Source organism: Harpia harpyja, chromosome 13, assembly GCF_026419915.1.
Source record: "Harpia harpyja isolate bHarHar1 chromosome 13, bHarHar1 primary haplotype, whole genome shotgun sequence".
In the NCBI taxonomy this organism is placed as follows: domain Eukaryota; kingdom Metazoa; phylum Chordata; class Aves; order Accipitriformes; family Accipitridae; genus Harpia; species Harpia harpyja.
The window spans coordinates 25,358,132-25,378,570 of NC_068952.1; the positions used below are offsets into that span (position 1 = coordinate 25,358,132).

At 40.5% G+C, this 20,439-nt stretch overlaps 1 protein-coding gene across 2 annotated transcripts in view; it reads right to left on the bottom strand.

Annotated features, from left to right (window-relative positions):
• The window catches only part of RASGRP3 (RAS guanyl releasing protein 3), a 51,437-nt gene that overhangs the window by 6,631 nt on the left and 24,367 nt on the right, over positions 1 to 20,439 (bottom strand). The window contains exons 7-13 of one of the 2 annotated variants that reach the window (XM_052806497.1): positions 18,075 to 18,248; positions 17,540 to 17,656; positions 16,958 to 17,233; positions 10,128 to 10,205; positions 5,948 to 6,064; positions 3,539 to 3,654; positions 2,590 to 2,737 (exon numbers count right to left, since the gene is read on the bottom strand). In XM_052806497.1, coding sequence (XP_052662457.1) covers positions 2,590 to 2,737; positions 3,539 to 3,654; positions 5,948 to 6,064; positions 10,128 to 10,205; positions 16,958 to 17,233; positions 17,540 to 17,656; positions 18,075 to 18,248 — 1,026 coding nt within the window. The remainder of the gene's footprint in view (positions 1 to 2,589; positions 2,738 to 3,538; positions 3,655 to 5,947; positions 6,065 to 10,127; positions 10,206 to 16,957; positions 17,234 to 17,539; positions 17,657 to 18,074; positions 18,249 to 20,439) is intronic. The other variant, XM_052806496.1, reaches the window with a different exon arrangement.

Sequence of the window (20,439 nt, forward strand, 5' to 3'; positions counted from 1 at the left end):
CCCAGCCAGCGAGAAAGCTGGAGGGGCACAAGAAGTTGGCACAGGACACAGCCAGGGCACCTGACCCAAACTGGCCAACAGGGTATTCCATACCATGTGACGTCACATCTAGTATAGGAACTGGGAAGTGGGGGGGCGGGGAATCGCCGCTTGGGGAACTAGCTGGGTGTCGGTCGGCGGGTGGTGAGCAATTGCACTGCGCATCATTTGTACATTCCAATCCTTTCATTATTACTGTTGTCATTTTATTAGTGTCATCATTATCATTATTAGTTTCTTCTTTTCTGTTCTATTAAACCGTTCTTATCTCAACCCACGGGTTTTGCTTCTTTTCCCGATTTTCTCCCCCATCCCACTGGGTGGGGGGGGAGTGAGTGAGCGGCTGCGTGGTATTTAGTTGCTGGCTGGGGTTAAACCACGACAGAAGTATCTGTGAAAAAGGGGTAGAGAAGATGTCTGGGATGATGCCTTGCCAGCCCTCCCCGTGCAAAGAGGTGACAACCTTCTTCCTACTCAAATTTGGCACCACTGTTGTGGTTACACACAGCCATGAAAGCTTAGCTGAAGTGCCATGTCATGAATTCTGACCTAAAGCTTTGAATGTGTCTAACACAGCTTTGCTGCAAAGCTGGCTTGAGCCAGCTCCAAGGTAAGAGAATCTGTGCAAATTCAGATTATAAAGCTCGGCAGGATGGCTGGTCACCTACCCTCCTATGTGGTGCAACTCAAGCTATGGGACGGAACTGTAACTGGCCATGGGCATATCAATTTCATGCTGCTTAATGGCATTAGGTATTAGCTTGACCTTCAAAGTTCGTATTGTTTTAATAATGGATATTTTATTGAATACTGCGTGCATTGCACTGTCATGTCAATTCATCCTGCTGCACTGTCAATGCACATTATTTTGACTGTGAAGCAGTGCATCAGTTTGAAATTAGGTTTCCACCTGTGGATGAGCAGCACTGAAATGCAGAACAAATACACAGCAGATTTTGTAATTGGTTCCTGTCCTATCAGCCCAACTCATCCACAGGACAATGCCAATGACTTCAGTGAGCTGACAGGAAAAATGACCTTATTTCCATTTCCTGTACAACCCCTTACTCGTTTGTATTCCTGCACTGGATGTAATCAGGGAGATGTGAAAAATCCAACAATAGCCAATTAGCAGATTGATGCAGGAGAAAAATATCTGGTGGAGAGGACATTGCAGGACAGTCCTTGGGCTTTGCCTTGCTATGGAAGCCTTCCAAACATGAACTGAGTGTCACGAACGCAATGACATCTTCCCGAGGCTGCAGGCAGCCTGAAACAATAGGCTCAGGCCAGTGACTGCCTCTGCCCCATCACTCTGCTGGAGCTGTCAGCTCAAGAGCCCACCAGCACGCTCATGAACCAGCATTGACCATGTCGCCTCCAAGGTTTTTGCAGTTCTAGCGGAAATAGGTGGAATTCCTTCTTCCCAATGGCCTTGATCAGTGGTTATGATAGGGACCATGAGCATCTGAACAAGACTGACGTGTCGCAACAGAAGCGAGCTGAAGATGGGAGCATGGACAAAAGCAGGAACACCAGAGCTGGTCTGAAAGGAGGCACGTTTTTGCACTTAGCAGTGCTGTTATTGTTACTTTCAACCATGAAGAAACATTACTTAGTGGAAAAGTTCATGTAGTAGAAGCTGGAGATCTTGCTGCTGATAGCAGAGGCAGATGTGCACTGGAGAGCAGGGATGATGGTCTGAGTTTACACCCTGTACGTGGGCCACACATAAGCAGAGGACATGGCCTTCTGCCCTTATTGCTTTAGCTGTCTAAATGTGGACATTTGATTTCAGCAGAGTGTATGCATTAAAGTAACTTTTAAATCAGAGTAATTCCATTTTCTTTACTATACTTGGTCTGAAGTGGAGAAGTTGGAGGAGGTTTACAAGCAATGCAAATATTCACAAAACCAATCATTTCCCAGCTATGTACAGAGCACTCTAATAAGTGGCATCTGGTGAGTTATGGCTGAGAGAAAAAGCAAATTAAAAAAAACCCCAACAAATAAATTTAAAAAATTCTTATTGCACAGAACTGCTGGAAGCACTTTTGATTTCTTGATCAAATTAGAAGATCTGTTAATTCAATAGAGAAAGGATTAAGGCTGTTATGGCCATTCAGAGAATTATGAACATAGCTATGTTGCCATGTGCAATTTCCTGAGAAAGAACGGCTTTTGCTTCATCTACATCCTCTGTTCCAGACACCCATTTTCCCTTGAGCTTGTTTACATGGGAAATCAAGCCAAATTAAAGAAGTTAAGATAAACCAAGTAAAGCCATTCATATAGACTCTAATATCCTTTAGATAACATAATTTTATTTTTTCCCCCTGCAACAGTAATTCTTACAAATACCAGTATTCAGGAACCACTAAAACAAAACTGGATAGCAGAGCTACAACATGAGTAAATGTTTTGTGCTGCTGAATGCAATGAGGTATTTGGCCAAGAGACTTTAGCAATGCATGGAGCCAGTTTCACCCTGTCTATATTAAAGGGTAAAAAATCGTGTTTAAGATATACTATTATTAAAAACATACTTACAAATCCTGCACAGTGCTCGCAGAAAGTTGGTTTAAGATAGGTCATCTCCTGAAAGTTATGAATAAACCCTGGTCCCATTTTACACTGGAACTGTGATTTAGCTCTCAGAAAGTAAGCCATCATTTCTTCTTTGCTTATAAGACCATCTCTGTTCGGGAAAAAAAAGTAGAGTAGATCTGTCACTGCTCACAGCACTGAACAATTCAGGATTTTCTCACTGCAAAAAGCATGTAGCACACAAAATGCATTCTTTGAAAGGGCTGCAACAGATCTGGCAGAAAAAAAAAATTAGAGCCTTTGTGGTTCTTATCCTTCATTAAACAGCAAACACTGGACTTACAGCACGGACCTTGGTTTCTCACCTGTTAATGGTATCAGAGCACAGACCAGGCCATTAAGTGAAGGATCTGGACCTACTGCTCACACAGATCAAGCAGTTATGCCCCCGGCTGACCACCAGCCTTGACAGCCAAAGAGGTTCTGGACAACAAGAATTATCAAGCCCAACTGGCTAGGAAATACATATTATATATACTTGCTAGAATATCTGTTACCCTCTCTCTGCTATATACACTAATTTCCCCTGTCCCGCACACAACTTACTTGTTTCATCAGGCTGATGCCTGGTCTGGATACAGCATCTCCACTGTAATTTGATGGGACTGTAGGGGTTTTGACTCAGTCCCAGCAGGAATTCCTCATTAAGCTTTTACATAAATGATTTTTAAAGTACCAGGTAACACAGGACTCCAGCCTGGGTGGGCTTATAGAACCAACTACAGCATAAGAAGTTAAATGAGAACAGAATTCAGCCTTCGGTGATCTTCGGTTCCTTAAGCAAGATGTCAGACACAAGAAGCTTGGGAGACACTGTTTCTTCAATACTTGGTTTTCATGAGTTTTTAAATTGAGGAAAAGAAAAAAAACACAAAGAAATCTCCAAACTTACTGGTCTTTGTCCAGCACACAGAAAGAGTCCAAAAAGGGGAAGTTGGCAGCTATACTTTCGAAGTCTTCCTGAGAAATATAGCCATCATGGTCATGATCGTAGTTCCTAAAGACAGACTGGGAAAAAGAAAGAAATTATTGTCCTAATATCAGCCTATCCTGAATCTATACCAGCTTTTCAACTTTATAATTACATGTAACTTAATGTTCAACATTACTAATCAGATGCTTTGCTGCCTTGTTTTATTCCCTTTATTCCTACTTGGTACTTCAATATGCATATTTATTGGACTGTAGGGGAAAAAATGGCTAATTTTTGAAGAAAACTTGACCTCAGTAATTATCTAGTGATGGTCCTCCACACCTCTTCAGACATAATTAGTCTTGCTTTATTTTTCTTCTTTATTGGAAGTGTCAGTAAAATTCTGCCTCGTAATATATTCCCTTTGCTTCATTAAGTATGCTTTTTAATCACAAAAAAAGAAATAAAACAAAACCAACCCAACAGCAGCTTTCCCATGAGTATTTCAGATGTTTTGGGCTTCACTTCTCTTTTAGTTGGTCACCTCTGCTCTGCCACAGTACTGTTTCTATCTGATTTGTTTATTAATGCTTTGACATCCACGTCACACACGAGCACTTTGTATCTAACAACCATTCCCTCCCAACAACCCACCCCAGCTCACCACTAAGTAAAAACAGACATGGGATCAAATTTAAAAGGTTGCATAAAGTGATGGAAGCCCTCCTTAGCTGCTAAGGAAATACTATATTCTGTCTTACTGATTGCAGAGATGTGCAAGGGGCGTTAAAGCTATGTGTGATGCTGATGGGAAAAACATGAGTGTCAGAGTCAACATGGCTATCTGAAAGACACATATTGAAGCACAAACTCTCTCATTAGATTAACATTTGGTTGACAAAGACAAGAATTTAATATACTGAGACCTCCGAAAGGTGTTTGCAGTGTCCTTATTTTAACGAGAACGTGATGAAGCCAATTTCTAAGCACCTGTCAAATGACCTGTAACTGATGACTGGCAGATCTCAAAAATACATCATCAAGAAGGAACCAATATGCAAACCCAAGTAGTATTCAACACTTAGTAATAAAAACAATGCCTTAAAGCACAACTCAAAGCAGCTAGTAAATGACAAAGATTGGCAAAACAAAGACAGCTGTACAGAGTGGTGTGGGCCTCTTGGTAAGCTGTATGCATAACAGCCCCAAGCCATGTTTTAATCCTGTCAAACTCAAGATCATACATCCTGAACCAGGCCAAAATTATGGAATGGGAGACTGCATCTCTCCCACCCACAGGAACACGAACAACCCCCCACCCAGCACATTCTGGAAAGATTAAGGAGTTGTGACAGACTTCCTATTTAAACAAGCTATCAAAGAGAGGTTTGGATGGGGAGTGATTTTTATCAACACATATGGCACTGAGAAAAGCAATACAGGAACAGCATGTGCAGTTCTGGCGTCCCACATTAAGAGCAAAATGAATTTTTTTTTTTAAAAAAGAGCATGTACAAAAAATAAACCGGAAGATATATTTGAAGGCTGAGTGAGAGAACTGAAGACTTTGCTTAAGTTATCTTAACAACATAACCCCAATTAATGACCTGTAACACAGACAAAGGTCAGAGTTTAATAGTTCCTCCCAGACTTAGTTATTAATTTGTAAAAAGCAGAAGGAAATCTTGCTTCATTATCTACAACACGTTCCTGGTTCCTCTGCATGCTGCCCACATCACTAAAACTCCCTTACACACCAACACAACAGGGCTCAGTCTCTCCAAAGGAACCTGGCAGTGTTTAGTTTTGCTTGCGTTACCTAACACATCACCTTCCAAACTGAAGCTGGAAGATCCCAGCTATAATTCTCCATGACCTCATGCCCACATTTTTAAAGTGTTATGAAGACAGTGCTATCTTTACCATACATAATATACTCTGGACAGTCAAATGACAGCAAGTTGAAAACCAGAAGTAGGGTTTCCGGAAAACTCCTCTGGACCTAGTAATGTGTGAGGCCTTGTTTCTGAGTATTTTTGTTTCCAGCTGTCTGTTACCAGACATGAGCTGGGTGGCTAGAGCTGCAAAAACTCAACTTTGCCCTCTGATTTTATATTTGCTAATCAAATCTATTGAACAGCAGCTAGGCTTTGGATGCTCCTGAAAGTTTGCTCCTTTGCATCCAGAAACCTGCTTACTAATCCCATTGCTGATTGCAGGAATAAAATAAATATTTCTGGACATATCAGTAAATTCTCAAATTTGTTATTGGGTGTCTGAAATTCATCCCAACCATAACAGTATCTTGAAAAGCTTGAAATTAATTATAATGATGACAATATCAAAGCTATCATTCTCTTTGACCAGTATATTCTTCCAAATACTTACATCCACCAGCTTTCGTATATGCTTGTTAATGACTGTAGGGTCAGGTTTTGGTACCACTCCAGATGCCCACTCCAGTGGCACTACTGGCTTGTTAGGTGTTGTTGGGGAGGTAGGCTGCTGAGAGATGCATCAGAACACAAAGATTTTCAAATCTGAATTATGAAGTTGAATTTCCCGTTAAAAGCAGCTCTATATGTCGGAGCTACAACCACAAACTACTGGAGTCCCCGTGCTGTAAAAACGTGCTTAGCAAAACATCAGGCAAGGTTTTAAAGGATTGCTTGCCTCCACCAACAGCTTCATTTGGGCTCTCTGTGGCACCTCGCAGCTACACCAGCAGCAGCAGTGCCCAGTGAGCTCAGAAGCAAACCGAGGCAGACTTTCCTCACTGCCATCTCCAGAGGGTTCAACAGCAATGAGACTTGGAGGAAGAGGGAAGGAAGGAGGGTCTCGGGACACAGCAGGCATCAGAAATAGGTAACTCCAGAAACTTGCTTTTCTCCTTCCCAGTAAAGCCCCTGAGGAACTCTCCACCACAATGCAGCCTGGCCCCAACTCCCTGACGGAGGGACCGTGCCCAGGAGCCACGTGAGGGGCTGCAGCAGCCTGAATAAGTTAACACTCCTGCTCTGTGCAGCATCAAGAAGAGAGCAGGATGCAGAAGTGGGGGCAGAATTGTGCTCAGCAATCCCACCGGTTTCCAGCTGAGATGGGCCAGGATGCACAGCTTAATTCATTTAGGCAGCCTGAGCAGAAAGGGGTTAACCTTTGATTTGCTCTGCAGACAACACCAGCCAGACTATTTTATTTTGAAAACAGCTTGGTCTTGATGAAATGGTAGCTGACAGCTCACTTAATGCACAGAGCACGCAGCCTGACTCCTTCCACGCCACTACAGTGCTTTGGGAGAAGCTCTGGCACGCAGCTCAGCTTGTTCAAGTAGAAAATACAGGACAAATCTGAACACAGTTTCAGGTAAGGCTTCAAAAATCAGCAGTTAGCATGAAAAAAGCTGCAAGGCATACCAGCCTTCTCCTGTATCTGCCACTGGACATCTAGCAGGCGAAGCAGTATCAAGCAGAAAAAATTCAGCATGGTTTTGATCAGAAGGGAGACGGCCCACAACCTCAGAAGGCCCCTGTATTAGCTGATGAGCAAGAAACCTGGGTCTCATCTGTCCCCCTTTAAATTGGTGTGAGTCAAGAGGGACATAATTAAGCCATGGAAAGATGTTATAGTTATTATTGTGTATAACAAAGGTGTTGTAGACTTTGCCATTGAGATGAAAAATGGTCACAAGATCACACTCTACTGTGTTTGGTAGGAAAAAAAAAAGGCGGCTATGTCAGTGGGTTGCTTTATTAATTTGGCTTTTCCTTATTCAATTGTCAGAACAGCTTTTATCAGTTCCTCAATGCCTCTTGACTCATCATACAAATCCGCACAAGTAAGTTTGGGAAGAAAAAAATCCCTATATCCACAGAATTCAATTTCAACAAGAAATACAGTGAACCTGGACATCCAGCTCTATATGCCAAAAGCACTTACAGAGTGTTTTAATCCTAAAGTTAATGTCACCACACAGTGATAGATCAACATGCTGGCAAGTGGTTGTGCTCTAAAAATATGCAGAAATGCAGCAACCTTTTAAAGATGACATTACGTAATAACATGCAACATGCCAGTATTGTGGTATTCTTACAGCTATGGTCAGAGAAGAAATTTGAAATGTGCCTTCTCTTAAAAAAAAATCTTAGACTGAAGGGACTCAAAGCATCAGTATCAAAGTGTCAGAGTGGTGCTAGACTACCAAGTCCTCACAGAGAGCTTTTAACTCCTGCTGGTCTGAGTGCAAAATGGTGGAAAGAGACAGGATCCACTGAAGCCTTCCTCTTTCTTCTGGGCTATTTCATTTGAAGCCTTATTCAATTTTTATGTTTTTTGACAAGTTGCAATGAAAACTTCTTGTTAGTTGCCACTAGCCAAAGGGAAATGTTGGTTCTTTCTATTTCACTCATAGACTTGTATGAACAATCATAATTTTATTTATATATTTGAAATGCTTGCTATGAGGAAAGGTACTAACCAGTGTCCAGAGACTACTTAGCTGAATTTACTGAACATTCAGAAACACTGTATCTCGTCACGCTGTTTGTGATTCAGCCTGTATCTCCTGACTGTTTCACCAGCACAGGTGTAATGGTATTGTAGACTGAAAAAGCATTTTCAGATGGATGCAAACATCTGCGTATTTTGGTGCTGAAATAAAGTCTACTCAAAAGGAAAAAAAATATGTGTGTCTTCAGTGGCATCACTGCACCAGGCAAACTTGTCATCTAGCCAATAGCTGTACTTGCAAAAACTCCCAACAAGAAGATAATTAATGCTCAGGGAAAACCCAGTGCGATAGGGAGATGCTCTACTACAACTGGTGGTCAGTCTTCAGTATTTTTTAGGCTGCTACATTGACTGAAGAGTCTCCTCCCAGTTTTAGCAGAATGAAAGTCTTGCTCAAGTCCCTGTTGACAGCAGGCTCGTATGCTAGCAGATCAGCTCCGCTTTTGCCTTGAAAACGACTGCAGCAGCCTGAGGCACTTCCTCCACAGTGCACCTGCATGGGAGTTGTACCCGTACAACAATAAATCAAGGAGCAGTTGGAATGATATAACTACGCTGTCATGTTGCCTTTGACAAATTTTTCCATATACAAAAGCTCTACCTCTAAAAAGTTTCCCCTCTAAAATATCTTGTGTGCTTTGGCACTCCATCAATGAGAAGTATGGCTCAAATGGTCTGGCTTCTGTAGATTCAGCTGTAGCTTTCTACCCATCAGGGTGCTGCAACAGCTCAATGTCACTGGTTATTCATTGATCGTTATGCCGAAGTCTCTCACAATTGCTGGGTAGTGTTAAAGTTCACAGCACTGTTTATATCGCTTTTGTCCTTCTTAAAGCTCAGGCTGGAGATCAAAGAAGCAATGTGGTAATTTTCTTCACTTACAATAGTGAGCCATTAGTCCTTCCACAACACAAAGCTGTAACAAATCGGCTTTGCTGGCAGTAATGGGAGCAAGAGGGAGCCAGAATGACTGCGATAAATGGGACCTGTTGTTGTCAAGTCATATCCGACAAGGACGGGAGACTCTAATTAAATTACAGGTGTTCAAACTGAATTAGTGTTGACTATGGAAATATTCAATAGCTTCCTTACTACTGCTCATCATCCACCACTGAAAGCACACACTCATAGTCCTCAAACTGGTCTCCAAGAGTGATGAACTATCTTGAAACCCAGAGAAGCCCTATACTTGGGAATTAAGGGGTTCTGCTTCCTTGCTTGCTTTTAAGAATACTTCAAAAACATAAAAAGCACTGCAATGAATCACCTCAGACTACTGGACTCTGCTCTCATACTGCTAAGCATTTCCAGCCACCCTTAGTTTCTGCTCATGTCAGACTTGAGAGGCCTCAGCCTGAGAGAATCACTTGCTGCATATGACAGGTAGTAAGGATGTTAATGCACTGATGAAATGCTCATAGGGAAGAAGACTCCCCAAACTTTGGCAACAGAAGAGAGAGTAATGCTTTAAATGAAATTCAAATATTAATTAGGAGATTCATCTGTATCCTCAGACTTGCAAAGCATAATGAAAAATGTATCAATGCAGCATTTTCTCAGTTGCACATACTAAAAAAAAAGTAATATCTATTCTGAAGTGTTTAAACATTGGTTGAGAGGCCAAGATACAGCCAATTCTACATAAGCAAACAGTATTTAAAACACTACAGCTAATGCTGTGGCTTACCTAAAACAAATCTTTGGACTCAGTGTTGTGTTATACAACTGCACCAACATCCAGAAAATGAAGTATGGTCACATAATAATAATTGATGTAAACTTACAAAGGATATCTTCACATAAAGCAAACTATGTTTTTCGTGACTTGGAGAGGTTTTGTAGAAAAATAATTAGTAATGAAGTCTGGCATGTTTCACTATTTACTTCTCCCAATATGCACTAAACCCTATAAATAGTGACTGTGTTTACTATACAAACATACACACTAAAAGGCTTTAAGTGAATAGGAATAATGAAACTCATTAACTGTAATTTAAAAATTTAATTAATTGCATGCAGACAAAATAAGCAATATGTGAAAATGCAGTAAAAGATGACCTACAGATCTGGAGTTCCTTGGTTCCAGCACCAGCGAGAGCTTGTAGATATCATCCTCAGTGTGATAGAGGTCCAGGGACAGCTATGTGTAAGAAAGAGAGAAAAACAGTAATATTTATTAGACTGGGTTGGTTATGACAGTCTTGTAAGCACAGATATACCTCTCACTGAAGCTAAACAAAAAGTTTTGCTACTCGAAGTTCAGCATATACACCGAAGCTGCTTGCAGCTACTGGGAAAGCAGCTTTTCCCAGAGCTACCATAACCCATGCTGGTGAGCAGATGCTGCTGTTCACGCCTGTACCGAGCCGAGCAGGTGCTGTACTCGAGGGCTGTCACAACCTGCATCCCAGCATGGTGAGTGAAAGGGGCTGTGTGTTGACCTTCTCTGAAGAGGAACATTGGTACCAAAGACCACCCTTAGGCAAAACACTTTCTTTCAGCAGTTCAATGGTCATGAGAGATCTCAGAGAAATAACCTGGTGAATACAAAAACTGCAGGAAAGAAGTTGTAAAGGGACTAGGCTAGAAGGATTCAGATTGCGTTCTGGTCAAATTTTGTTCCTTAAGAAGGGTCAGAGCACTGTAGCTCTTCTACAGAGATCAGCCCATGCAGCAAAAACCTCTCTGGAAAGCACTGACATGAGCCCGGGGAGAGGCAAGCCAGGTTTGGCACCACAGTTGATGCAGCAAATTGCTCCATGGAGAGCAATCCCAGTCACTTTAGCCCAGCTTGGCCTGTTCCCGATACCTTCTCACCAAGTAAGGTAAATTCCTTTTCAGCTTCTGTTTTTAGAGAAATTAAAGATTTTTCCTTCCATGTACACATTCTTTTCTGTATAGGATTTATTGAGGGAAAAGAAGGGCCATAAATACACTTAAAGTAAAAAGAATTTGTTTGGTTTTACTTTGGCAGCTGTGGTCTTGTGCTGATGCAGGTCTGTAGTAAATTCCTCCTCACTTGGAGTGATGAAGGAGAAAAGTAATCAACACTGTGGCTAATTTTTTGCAATGAGAGGAAACGAACATTGCATGTTTCCTGTGATCATGTCCCTACCTTAATTAGCTTTGGAGTAATTGACATGATTTGAAGTTATCATCTACCTTGCAAATCCCCAGTTAAGCTAAGATTCAGTTAAAAAGGTGTTTCCCAGCAGGCAGATAGAATTGCTACTGACTAAATGACTGTGACAGAAGGTTATTTTTAGAGAACCTGAAGTGCTGAATTAGTAAGGAGCAGGACCAGTGACACCGTAGTGCAGAACCACCTCTAGGAACCACCTTCTTGTAGGCAGAATTTTGTACAATGAGTAAGACATGAGTCATGCCCTTTCTCAAGACGGGTACACATCCCAGAGTGAACACATAACTTTGGAGGTGTCTGGATTTTGCATTTTTCATTTTGTCTAGCTGTAACACTACGCTGATTTTTGTACTTCATAATTTGGTTATGGGCACCAGTGAAAGCCTGACATCCTGCAGGTTCCTTCACCCAGCTGACATGCTGCCGTCACAGAGGAATGTAAGGACCTGTCCTAAAGATAATGTAGATCCAGTAACTGCTGTAACCAATATCATTTATGTGCTTAGTTATTCAGTGACTGTATTCTTTGGTTCCTTGGTGGTATAAAATAAGCAGAACTCAGTTGGAGCAAATTATATTATCAGGTCAGGCTGGGACTGACAGCAGAATTGCTAGTTCAGAAGGCCTTGCCCTGTTCCCACTAAAGAGCATAGTTTTCTCAGCAGGCCAGATGAGCAAGGTGTGGATTTGGGGATGAAAATGCATTAGTATGTACTTAGCAAGTTTGTATCTCCCCTCCCTGAATTATCTGACCTTATCATCGTAAGCAGCAGTTATAATTTCAATTACATACTTACAATATGTAAGCACAGAGTGGATAAAGTATTATCTAGTACAGAAGTTTCAAATACTAGCAAAAAAATTACAAGCATGATGACTGTGCAGTTATATAAGCTTTCGTTTTATATTTTATTTACAGTTTTGCTCTGACAGATAAAGTGTAATCAGAGTTTTCCTAGGACAACCTTTACAGCGGGTGGCAGTTTCCATTCTAATTTGACTTTCATTTCTGTCCTGTTTTTCCAAGCAATTTTGCAGGGGATTGAGGAGGGTGGAGGAAGGATCAGAAAGGCAGGGCTTTTTTTTTGTAAGTAAGTGGAACTTACTGAACCGAAGTTAGGGAGGGTGACTTTCAATTTGGTTGTTTAGATATTTCTCATTCTCTTCACTAGACTGTACAAATGACTGGGACTTTCCAGTCATTTGCATACAGTCTCAGAACAGGTTAGATAAATAGCTGTCAAGACCTAAAAATAGTGGGGGGAAAAATGGTGGCACCAAATAAGTTCTAATGCAGTTGGTGTAAATACACTGTAGACTAGTTGAGAGACTGAGATCCTCTTCCAATCCACAAAAAGTGATGAAACATTGACCCACAGGCTTTTATTCATGTTGTGAAATAGAAACAATGTGGAAATACTGCACAACAGGTAAGGAAATCCCTTAAGCATCCTTACCAAATGTTAAGTTTTCTAATGATGAGTATGTCATTACAGCTATTATTCCTCTCTGGTGCACTGCCAAGCTCATGCTAGGTCCTCTTTTACTACTTCTACTTCTTAGCTCCAGGTTTCAGATGCCAAGGACTGGTACAGAACCAGGTACAGGGTCAGTGGAGATGGACTGAGTGTGGCCAATAAGGCAGGAAAGGAGGAAGAACCACACAGACTAAGAGTAAGCGTGCACTAAGGTGCGAGTCCATCTTCATGTAACAAGCTCTGCCTCACCAGCTGGTGAGTCATGGTACATTTACTTCTCTTGCCCATATAACCCAGACTCATTTACACATGACCAAGTGAGGACTCGCATCACTAAAGCTCCCCCTCAGCTTTTGCAGTCTCCTATGCCAGCAGGCCTGGCATTTGTCTCACTGCCTTCCATAAAACAAAATTTTGCCTTATTTGTGGCATTTTAACTTCCATGCAAAATATCGGCTTCTTTCAGCTACTTGTTCAAAGCTAAAATTCTGTGAGCTGGAAGCTGATTTTTTATGCTGACAAAAAGATGGGGGGTGGTGGAAAGCAGACTTCCACGTTTGTGTGCAGACATCGGAACCAAAAGAGAGCCCCAGCTTTCCAAAATGCTGATCATTCAGCAGCTACCACTGAAACCACAGAGATTTAAGTTCTCTTGTTCATTCACCCTTTAGGTCTATACACACAAGAGCATCTGAAAAATGCCCGTAAAGACCCTTGACCAGGTTGCCTGAAGTTTACTACCAAGCTCTTGCCCCAAAGTTTAAGCCAAGCTCTCACTTCATAGCTCTTAACAGTCTCCCCAAACATCATAATTTCCAAACCACTTGAAAGGTATTAGCCGCCCCAGAGCAGATAGGGCTCCACCATGGAGGAAAAGAAAGACCAGGGCAAATTCCCACGTGCCCACTTAGTCCACGAAATATACCCATTTTATCTTTTTGTGCAAGTTGTTGGACTAGCAAACCAGCACCCAGTGATTTACTTGTCAAGCAAGCACAGGCCAGACTGTTAGCATTTGCTAAGTGTGGTGTAAAAGACAATACTGCAAGGGATGGAGGCCAGGCGAGAGATTTACACATTGCTTATCAGGACAAAACACCTACTAAAAGCCTGCCTGGATTCAAGGGGCTTAATGGGAAAACAGCAGAAGTGAACAAATAGTTGGGTCAGCTGGTTCACACGCAGATGAAAAGCACTCTACAGGTTTATATACATTTACTAGTTTTGAAAGGGAGTTTAAGTAAGTTAAAGATAACAAAAATTTTTACCATTTACATTAGAGGGAAGACCTAGCAATAAATAGAATAGTTATTTCTTTAGGTTCTGAAAACTGAGGATGACTTTGGCAGCAAGGGAGGCTAAACCTGCTAAAAGACCATTTGCACGTAGCAAGGTCAACTATTTTTAGTCAGCTCTTGTCAGCTTTGGGCTGCAATCCTAGCTTTCTTCTCCTCTTTCTCTGACCCCAGCCTATAATTTAAAGCTTTCTTATTAACAAAAAGATTGACAAAACCATTTCACCTACTATATAAGTTCATTATTACTGCTTAAGAGACCACTGTAAAAAAAGTACTGTAATGTATTCATATGTACAAATGAGGACAAAACCTACACACTAGAAGAAAAGTGAGAATACTCATAATATTATGAGATGTACCAAAATTCAGGTCCAGGAACCTCTTGTAGAAATTTGGTTGTATCCTTTCCAAAACCTTTTTCAAAACTCCCACGCTATCAAACCTACTTGACTCACAACTACACTTCCAGTGACCACTATGAAGATAGAATTACCTTCAAAAGGTTTTGGGACACCTACAGCTGTCTACCTAGGATGCCTATGGCTGTCTCCATCATTACTGAAAGGTACCACCATGGAATCATTCTAACAGGTAAAAAGCAGCACAAGTTAATTTTAACCCATGATCAGGTCTGGAATCAACACTTCAGCATGCAGCTTCATTTATTTACAATCAAATTGGCTCAGCTGTAACCAAAATCAACACAGTTATATTAGGAGTTAATACATCAGAACATAGTAAGCAAAAAAGTACTTGTCATGTACTCAATTACTTTTCCTGGTAAATGAAATATACTGAACAAAATATTACGTAGATATAAATAAAATCCATATCATTTTGCTAAAAACAAACAAAACAAGGAAAATAATATTAAAAAATTTGAAAAACAGGTAAAATACATAAACTCAGGTTGATACAATGATGGGAATTAACCTGCTAGGTCTTAGAAAAATTTGAAGCTTTCTGCTCCTTTTGGAAAGCAGGCTGTCACCCAGAAGAGAGAAGAACAGCTAATGAAAATGTCAGCAGTGGTTCAGCTTCCATCTCTCACTTCACGTTGTCTAATTTCTGCCCTTTGGGGCTCAGTTTCTTATTGCTCAGTTCTCTAAAACCTGAGGTTCCACTTCCCCCTACTCACAGCCAAGCTTGTAAGAAACTATGAACTTTCAGAAATGAGCAGGGAGGGAAAGAGTGGCACGAGATAAGAAAGCAACTCTCAATCCTTACTAAAACAAAACAAGGTAATAAATATCTGCCTTTATAGTCTAATTTTTTAATTAGGTGGGTGTTGCAGTGGGCAATACACAGTCCCTTCTCCTCCTTGTCCCACTAAACGTGATTAGGACTTGTTCCTGGATTGGTCCACACAAAGTGCAATAGGAGAAGGTTCTCCAATTCCCCAAACTTTCCCATTCCTCATTACAGTGAAGCCACAGGTATATCCACACTGTCTTGGTTGCTTCAAACTTAGGCTCATATTTGTCATCCTCCATAGTGTAAACCCCTGCACCTGATCAGTCCCAGTGTAAATCCAACACAAAATACCACCTCTGCTTAATTTCTAGATATGCACATTTTTGAGCATTTCAAAGTAAAGCATGAAAGGAAAAAATCCAAAGTGCTTGCCCAATAGCCCTCCAGTTAAGGCATTTACCTAGAACGAGCTAGGTAATGAGAGTCACCTCAAGTCTGTGACCTGGCTGAGGAAAAGCTGCAATTTGGTTCCCACCTCCCCAGGGAGTAAATTCTGAGAAGTTCATGCTATCCAACAAAATAAACACTGGAAAAATTCTGAAATCTGCCCTAGTTACCCACAGATCTTGCTTACTTCTAAGTTTATTTTTGAAAGAATTTTATTGATTTAAGGAGAGCAAAGAGATTCTCTTTCAGTCCGGATTAGAGATCTGAAAGACAAAAGTTAAATAACAAGAACAGGAAGAGCATAAAATGATTACATATTAAGAGAGTCCTTTACCTAACATGACATATTTCAGACTACTCTCAGATGAGTAGGTGGCTTTTACTTGCTTGCAACATCAACAGTTTATAACAAACAACATTCCTTTTTTCCAAGTTTCACAGGTTCAATCTTTAATTCTAAGACATTGTTTTTGCCTGTGACCTGAACAAACTGTGGTGTTGGGCCAAACACTACTGCAGTTAAGATCAGTGCTGAAATGACTAAATTTCACTAGGGACAGGATTTGGCCTGATGGTTCAGGCTCCACGCTTCAGTATGTTTTGAAATAAGTGTAGTGTTTATTAAAATTACAGTCATTGTCTACACATCAAAAAGGGGACTGAAAATTAATTCCTTTTAGCATTGTCAGTTGCAACTTTTTTTAAAAAATGTTTTATTCAGTTTTTCTAAAATCTCACTTTCCTTTGGTTTGAAATGGGACATTCAGATCCTTATCTGTAATTTGTGTGTGCAAGTTTCAAACCTCCCCAAATGTAGCCACTGCCAAGGAGTAAGGGGAGGGGAAGGAGTAGGGGTTGCAGAGCCTCTTTAAAACCATTCAAGAGCATTTTTATTTACTGGATAGGAAGAGTGCTGTGTTGCACACAAAGTACATGGGAGCAAGAACAGAATGACAGCCAAGTTGGAATTTCATTTGTGTGTCCATGTCAACACGTCACCCAATCTTTGCACAGGAGACGTAAGCCTCAATTCTAAGTAGTCAGAACTTAGTTTTCACTTCTCCTAACATAAACACAGCCCTCTTTCTGTTGTTCTTAAAATAATTAATTGAAAACAATCCTGTTGCTGCTTCCAGCCATCACACACTACAGTAATGAAACTCTCTTTGACTTTATTCATGCTTCATGTGAACTTGTTTCTGTTTTGTATTCTCTCCCTTTTCTATTACAAAACTGGGATAAGAATGTGCACTTATCTCTATAGATATAAATATTCTTACTGACATTCAACATCTGAATAATTGAAGTGAATTGAAACATGGTCAATACTTACGGTTAGAAGGTTAATTAAATCCATATTAGGCTCTAAATGATGAGAGGCAGTTTGCAGGGAAACCAATTCACTCAAGGTGATGGAAAGCTGCTGCATTTTCACTATGTTAACTTTGTTCTCATCTACCCAGTCAGGAAAAATGACATGGACAGCAATCAAGTCTTTCAAATGAACTCCTAAAATAGGAATTTTGAAGCCAACACAGTCAGCAAAAGCCTTGCGGTAGTTGCAGTAGTTTCCATTGGAAGAGACCAGCTCTGTCATTTCGTTCCAGTCCTACAAATAGCCAGAGAAGCAAGTCTCTGTGAAAGCATTCATAGCATTTCCTTAATCTGTTTTAAATGAGCACAACTCATGTCAGGGTGTTGACAGTGTTAATTTCCTCTCTGGCACAGGCAATCAAGCAGAGGATCTCCATGAGCTGATCCTTCTCCACCAAAAGGAATGCAAACAAAGTGCCTTTTAGGATGCCCTGCCATGATCCAGGTAGTGTGCTGGTGAGACACCTGCACTGCAGAACCCATCAGACCTCAAAGAGGTGATGTTCTGCTCAATACGTCTATATTGTGGAGCCCACCATACCTTTGTGACTTCTGAAGACAGATGAGAATGAGTTTCTTTCAGGCGAGAAATAGAGCTGTGGCTTAGACCTCCCACAACTGCCATCAGTGTGTTGAAGTTCTGGAGGTGAAGGAGCTTCTGCAGGAGAGATTGATCATGCATAATTAAAAATCAAGGAAATACATGTGGCAGCTATCCAGTGTCACACATGACGAGTGAAAGGAGACAACCTATCACTGCTAAAGCAGAAATCACTAAACCAGGGGACATAACAGAATGGTTCAGCATTTCTTTTTTTAACTAGCTTAGCTCCACAAGAAACACACAATAGTGACAGTTGTCAGCCAGAATACAACAAAGAAAAATTATTTTATAGTTATGTCTGCTAGTTAAAAAATGCAGACATACTACACCTGAACAAATAACCTGCAGTGGTGTTGAACAGGCTGTTCACTGAGGAAACAGCACAAAGAGCATCCAGTTCATTTGTTTACTGCAATCTCTATTTGTATTATTGCTTTATACTGAAGGAAAAAGACTCATATGCAAGACTTACCTGTGCAACATTGATAAACTTTGTGATTACTTCTGCCCTTTGCTGAGGTGTTGGTTTGCTGAGAACCATGAGCTGGACCCATTTGGAGATACCATTAAATAAAGCAATAGATCTCTCCAAAGTAGGATTGTTCTCCAAGCACCCATGGATCACATAGCTTTGGTAGTCTGTGAACTAACAGAGGAAAGGCATTTTCAGTAAAACGGTGGACAACTTAAGAATCAAATTGAAGCTTTGATAATTTTTTCCTTTTAAAGCACCTCTTGTTTAGAAAGTGACTAAGTCTCAGGGTCAGCAGACCCTGCTGCACATCAGTTCTTTCTTAAAATTTTGTTGTTGTTGGGGTTTTTTTATTACTTAAAGGTCAACATAAAACTTCAGTGTTTGTGTGTTAGATAATACAGCAGCACGCATGATGAGCATGGTTACTACTTCCAGGGAATTATCTTTCCCATAATTTACTCAACACTTACAACATTTAATTCTGTGTAGTTTTACTTGACATCCTCATGGCATGATAGTTTATAGGAATTATCTGGTGTTACAAGCAAGAAGCATGTAAATAAGAGCTTTCATCCCACTCCAATATCCTGACCAACTGCATTGTTGATGTAAAGAGGGAAATCTTGGCCCCACTGAAATCAATAGGAGCTCTGTCACTCTTCACAGAAGCTTGAACTGCATCCCAAGAAGCTAACTATGAACCCATTTTCTTCCTCCTATGTAAAAAAAATTCTGTAGCACAAGGACCTACTTCTGCTAAATCTTGCTTCTTTTGATGTTATTGTTCAGTCCTTGTATGTTCATGGACATAGTTCTACATGGGAGAGCTACTGCTCCCAAGAATTAGATTTCCCTAAATGTTTGGAAAACATTTTTGAGCTGTCCCTTTAAGATGGATTTTCAGAAGCTTATGACATAACTTTAGCTTGTGCAGGGAGTTGATAGCAATGCCAGACAACATGGGTTTCTTGGTCTTAGCTGATCAAAAATTGCCCGCTAGAAGGCAATATGATGGCATATGCTCTTACACAGCAGATGCTCATTTCAGAGATGCAGATAAATAGTATCTCAGTGTTCAGACACTTTTAAATATTTTCTGTTGTGATTAACGCTGCCTTTCCTTCTCCCCCACATTTTTTTAAATAGGTAAAACCAAAGACAGGATTCAGACTAATCATCTTTTACAATTACATAGCTTTGAGATAACACTTTTGTCTACCTTGCAAAAATAAGTGGCACTCTTACATTTCTGAACAGTTTACAGCAAATCACCTGGTCTCATTGACATCTCCAAATAAATGCTAGTTGTTTCTCTGTAGCACTTCTCAATTGTTCTTTAAATTAGATTAGTGATCCTGGGTTCCTTTCTCAATCTCTATGTTTTGAGGTGTGCCCTTCACTTTATTTCCTGGAAAAGTACCATTCTTACAACTTTTTGGTTACCATTCTCATATAAACAAACAACACATCTTTCAAACCTCTTCATTGCATTACAGGATAGTATAAGATTAATTAACTCTAACTGGTTGCAGAGAAACATCTGAGATATAGCAAAATTCAAGCCAACAAATTAACAGACAAATTAGAAACAGCAAGGAAAAATTAAAATTCATTGCAGGTCTGAGTTTTTTTTTCTGGAATTTGCAAAGGCATTAAAATATATCTTAAGTCTACTTAGAAATACATCCCTTTTTTCTTGTCCCTCCCTCCCTCCCTCTTTGAGGTTAGCACTGCACAGATCACAGTAGGGTGTTTTCCCATGATTTGAAGTCTAGAGTAATAAACCTTTGAACGTTATTAAATGACGTCAAAAGTGATTCTATTTAGACTGGTCTCAGCTCCTCATTGATCTCTTTTTCCTTCCCCTCTTGAAACAAACAAAAAACTTCATATAATTTTCTTAGTTTTGGAGTTTGATTTCTTTCATGCTCCTAAACACTTTTTTAAGTGTCTCATTTTTTTGCTTCAGAGAACTTGTCATCTTGAGAACTTACTGCTTCCATTTGCCACCAGATACAGTGGCATCATGTGACCTTTTCATATGGATATTTGCCAGCGAAATCAGCATTTCTTTTGGCATTTGGGTTACTCATTTGTTTTCCTTTAGCTTCTACTTTCATTTTCATCCATTTTTGCCTCTTGTTCATGTACAATCCTGTGTGAAAAGAAGCAATCGTATCTAAATTTTCCTCAGTGCCAATATGCGAGAAGGAGGAAAGGGATGTTGTGCCGTCTCTGCTCTTGGAGATTTTCAAGACCCAGCTGGCTAAGTCCCTGAGGAACATGATCTATCTTGGAGCTGAACCTGCTTTGGGCAGGGGGTTGGCCTAGAGGCCTCCTGAGATCCCTTCCAACCTGAATT